Here is a 5,220-nt window from a genome sequence, read left to right as displayed (position 1 = left end):
AAAAGTTGGTGCTGCATAAGCAAAGGAGGAGGTAAATATCTCAATTTATCTGTTTGAATAAAATTAAATAGAAGTTAGAATTGAATGAGCTACACTCAAATGAGTTCAAACTATCTGAGATTTCATGCAAAAGGAACGCAACTTAAAATTTATAAATAGTTTTGTGACAGCAGACTGTTTGGGACAGTACTTGATCATGCATGCTATGAAGATAGCGTTCCAACAGTATCAAGTTAAAATAATGAACAAAAAGTTTTACGTTCCAGCAACAAATTGAATATGTTCAGTAGTAGTTGGAGTGATTGATCTATGATTGGAGTCGAAGAAAAATTATTTTGAATAAATGTTGGAGCATATGAATCCACGCATTTAAACGTGTATCGTGTATCTTATTTGGTTGTAAATTTTTTTAAGGTGGAGATAGAGTATTTAGTCAGTATTGGAGATGAAAGTGAATAGTCGGTGAAACTATATAAAAACAAAAATGATCATTTTTCTATAGCCGAACGCAGTAAATATTTAGTGATGGATGTCAAATTATTACCGAATGTTCCTATTGATCAAAAGCTTTGGCGCAAATTTTCATTTATTGAATTAATTTTTTTTTTCGATATATGATAGTTTTTTTGTAAATATCTTCAATGTTTTTTTTTGGTTGGTTATTTCGAGCTGAAATTGATATAAATTAAAATAAATGCATCTAAATGTTCTTGATTTTAGGTCTTCTCTGTTTCAAAATTAGTTTTTTTGATAGTTTTTAAAAGAAAGATAAATTTTTACGTTTCGACTTTTCTTTAAGTCTTTATCAAAATATGATATTGACAATGACAATTTGCTTATTTATATTGATCTATAGATCACCTTCATCATGTATATCAAAATAAGGATAAAATCAACTTAGAACTTTGTACCAATAAGAAAAAATAATTTTTCCTTGGTTCACACATCTCAAATATATTAAACTTATTAGAATTCACAAAATAGGGCTATAAATTTTACTTAAATTATTTAGATATTTCTTATCATTTATAACTTTTTCTTAATATATTGAAGAAATTAAAATAAATATATGTATTATCATCAGCTGCAGGTCCGTCAAAGCTATATACATAATATAATTAGAAAACGGCTGAAGTGCAAAAGCTACGAGGTTTTTTTGTAAAAATATTTTTAAAAATCCAAAATGCAAGGAGTATATAATTATTTACCCAACTAAAAACGGATCCATGAGACCATGTGGTCGCCAGAAATTTATATTTTTTCAGAATCGTACCATCAGAAAGTAGACGTTAGGTATATATTATTCCTACGATACTCAAATCGTTTACGATAAATAAAAACCTGAACCAGTTAGAAATCAAGCATGCGTATTACACCGAATAAGTCGTAAAACATCTAAATATGGGTGATCTGCATAAGCGTTTATATATAACATATTGAAACTGACCTATTACTTTGTGAGAAATATATACCTTCATTTTTATAATGGGAAGAAGGAATAGCATTCCAAAAGGATGGCTACACTGTCCCCAAAATGGTAAACGCCTCATTGCAGACATTTTTATGCCTTTGAAAACACCTTTATCTCGTAGATACAACGTTTCTCCTAAAGATGAGTACCCCATACAAGAAATTTTCAAAAGAGCCAAATATAATAAGGTAATAATCAAATTTCAAACATATGTTCATAAATATTTTCACAAAATGAACCAAAATTTACTAGAGCCGATTGAAAATTGAATTGTTTAGATTATTGTTTTTGTACCTACAATAAGAAATGATAATTATGAAATAATAATAGTTCATTTGGGGTCCTATAATATATAATTAAATATTATGTTCTCACATGCCACATTAGAACAATTTAACTTAAAATATCATTTTTTATATTGGGTACAACATAAAACAATGTTTATAATTATAATTAATGTGTTACTTATGATTCTCATCATATTAAATTTATTAAAAAAATTCTGGGAAGTAAAATTTAATTAAAAATTCGATTTGTTTTGGTTAGGTTAGGTTAGGTTTCCAAACAGGAAAATATTTGAGCTTCAGAGTATTGACAATCTAATGTTATATATTATTGAATTATTAATTTTCTACACTTTTTGTATGAAGGTTCACATTGGTCTCTGGATAGATTTAACAAACACAGATAGATATTACAACAAAGAAGATATTGAACATATGGATTGTCAGTATGTGAAATTAAGTTGCCCTGGACATGGTGCATGTCCTTCTAAAAACATTACAAATGAATTTATCTCTATATGTCATCAATTTCATAATAAGAGACCGGATGACTGTATAGCAGTACATTGTACACATGGTTATAATCGAACAGGATTTTTAATAGCTTCATATTTAGTAGTGAAACTTAACTATGATGTTAAGTTTGCTGTGAAAGAATTTGCATATTCAAGGTTAGTATATTTTATATTAGATATATTATTCAACATTTTTTACTTTATGAAATACAAATAATATTTATATAAAAGTGATACAACAAAAAGGAAATGGACTAAGCAAGAAATTTATCAAGAAGAATCCAGCCTATACCTTTTGTTATTCAGTTTATAGGAATTATTTGGATGTGGATTCAAAAAATAAAAGACAATAACAAATAAATGAATAAAATCACAAGAAATTAACTAAGTTGGAATTTCTGAAAGAGTTGATGTTATCCATACTGAACACACTGTTTACACTACCACTACACCAACACTCACAATTACACTGCCGCAGGTTTCGATAACCAAGTTATCATCTTCAGAGATTGAAGGTGAACTGAAACTGAAACCTATTAACTTGACCTACCTTTTTTATAACAATATTTCCTACCAATGAACTTCCTCCCGTCTCAAATAATTCCAGCAAGAAAACCTCCTTGGTGGGAAATTTAACAATCATTTTTTAACTATTAAATTATAGAATTGGATGTAAGGAATATGCCAATTGTCCCTATTTTAACTGTAACAGTAACAAAGGGACTTCTCTTACAGACTCTATAGTTTAGTAGTTAAAGAATAAATGTGAAGTTTCTCGCCAAAAAGGTTTTTCATATGAAATTATTTTTCATGAAAGTTCATTGATAGGAAAATTTAGTAGAAAATAAGTAGGTCAAGTTGATAGATTTTAGTTTACCTTCCAAGTCAGATAGTGTAATTTTGAGTGTGGTGTAGCAGTAGTGTACACAGTGTTTCAGTACAAGGAATTAAATTTCTTGTGTTTGTTTTAGAATAGATATAATAACGAATTAAGACATCACAAAGAACAAAGGAAATACCTACAAGTAAAAATTAATAATTATAAATAAAGTATGAAAAATAGATATAAAGGTCTAAATAAGACAAGCAATAGCTTATCGGATTCAGAATCACCTGTAGAAAAATGGCCCCAAAATTTTTCCAAATTTTCTTCAACTATTGCGAAGGATACTTAATAAGTAATCTATTAACAAAAAATTGCGATGTGATTATTTTATTTTGGAGTTTTAATATCAAAATGAACGATGAACATCAGCGCTCAAACGTAAACTGTATGAATTTTTTTTGACGTTATAAAAAGTACTTATATCACAATTTTTGGTCAACTATTTTCTAATTAGGTAAACTTTGTAATAGTTGAATAATTTTTTGGGTCTTCGGTTCAGATTCCATAGGCAGGTGTTGCTTAAAATTATACATTATACGAAATCAAATTAAATAATACAAAATAAACCTAAGAAACCAATTGGTAATATTTGACTATGAAAACAATAAAAAAAGTTAATCAGTTTTTAAAAAATCTAGATCTTGCCTTCTAAAAAGTTATGTATGCTATGAGTAGCAATCCGTTAACTGCTCATCATTAAAAAGAGTTGATCGAATGATTTGATGTGAAATGAAAAATAGAAATTAAGATGAGCTGTATCAAATCATATGTAAACAAAAAACACTAGCAAAACACTAAACTAAGTATTTAAAATGTTTTGTTGATTTCAATCATATAAAATATATTATTCCTAATGTTTTGGAATAATAACATTTATGACACATTCAGGGGATGTATTTATTTCAGGCCGCCTGGAATATATCGAGAAAACTATATATTAGAACTGTTTAGACGATATGGTAAAGTTTCTAAAGCACTACCGCCTCCACCTTTACCACACTGGTGTGACCGATAAAGTGTAACTGATTTCATTGTACATGTACAATTGGGAGTCCAGCTAATAATGTTTGGAATTGATCAAAGAAATAAAAATATGCGTAATTCATTTAAATTATTGTATCACCTGTGTAAAGTATGTCCTACCATTTCATCAATATGTGAATCAAAACATTTTTGTATACTTTCCAAATCTATTTGAAAATAATTAAAAGTCAAAGTTGTTTCTAATGAAAAGTTCTATTTAAACAGGAGTCGGAACATTAAGTACAGAAAACGTAATGAAAAACTGTTATGTGGGTGGATAAACCACAACAAGACATTCTATAATGACTATACCAATAAATCGGCCCTTATAATGTTTGTCCATAAAAAGCCTTGAAGTTCAAAGAAAAGAATTATTTTTCATCAACTGTAAGATGTCCGGGATACATAAAGAGAACGGCCAAAAGAGGACTAGTAAAAAGGTTAAGGAAGACCGTGATATAATGAAAATACTGGTGGAGAAAAAAGTAGCTGGAAGCTAGCCACATCCAGATTTTGCAAAAATTAAAACAAGATCTTTCAATAGCTAAAGTTGGGATTGACAAAACAGATTACATAGAGAAAAATTTTCCATATAGACAAAAAAAACATATATAAACAGAGAAATACTAATAATTCAAATATGAAATTATTTTTTTCGGCGTATCAATTTGAAATGGTTTTCTTAGTGTAATCTGTTACGTCAAATGACATCACAATTCAGAAACCTATTTACCTAATGTTTCTTTATATGATATTCGTAGAGTATTACTTAATTCTTCAACATATCAAAATAAAAATATATTAACTTATCATTTTTTGTATTTAGTAATACTATTTATTTTACTATGCAATAAATATTTTATAGATAACATCTCTATTTATTGTCCTAAAGAAACATATATTTATATATATGCAGTTGATTCGCAACTATGGAGTGTACACTCCATATTCGCAACCATAGAGAAAATGTAAAGAGAAAGAGTATGGTAGCTTGTTCAAGTGGGTGCGAACGGCTGGCAGAGAGAGAAAAAACATCGATAT

The 5,220-nt window shown here is 28.3% G+C and overlaps 1 protein-coding gene across 1 annotated transcript; it reads left to right on the top strand.

Annotated features, from left to right (window-relative positions):
* The first annotated feature begins 1,331 nt into the window (after positions 1-1,331).
* Positions 1,332-5,048, top strand: LOC130450521 (mRNA-capping enzyme-like). Its single transcript, XM_056788972.1, has 3 exons — positions 1,332-1,659; positions 2,122-2,426; positions 4,063-5,048. Exons 1-3 carry the CDS (start codon positions 1,486-1,488, stop codon positions 4,169-4,171), a joined length of 588 nt encoding a protein of 195 aa, XP_056644950.1. The 5' UTR covers positions 1,332-1,485; the 3' UTR covers positions 4,172-5,048.
* Positions 5,049-5,220: the final 172 nt, after the last annotated feature.

The sequence above is a fragment of the Diorhabda sublineata genome, chromosome 11 (assembly GCF_026230105.1).
Source record: "Diorhabda sublineata isolate icDioSubl1.1 chromosome 11, icDioSubl1.1, whole genome shotgun sequence".
NCBI lineage: Eukaryota > Metazoa > Arthropoda > Insecta > Coleoptera > Chrysomelidae > Diorhabda > Diorhabda sublineata.
This window is presented reverse-complemented; position numbering and strand designations above follow the sequence as displayed.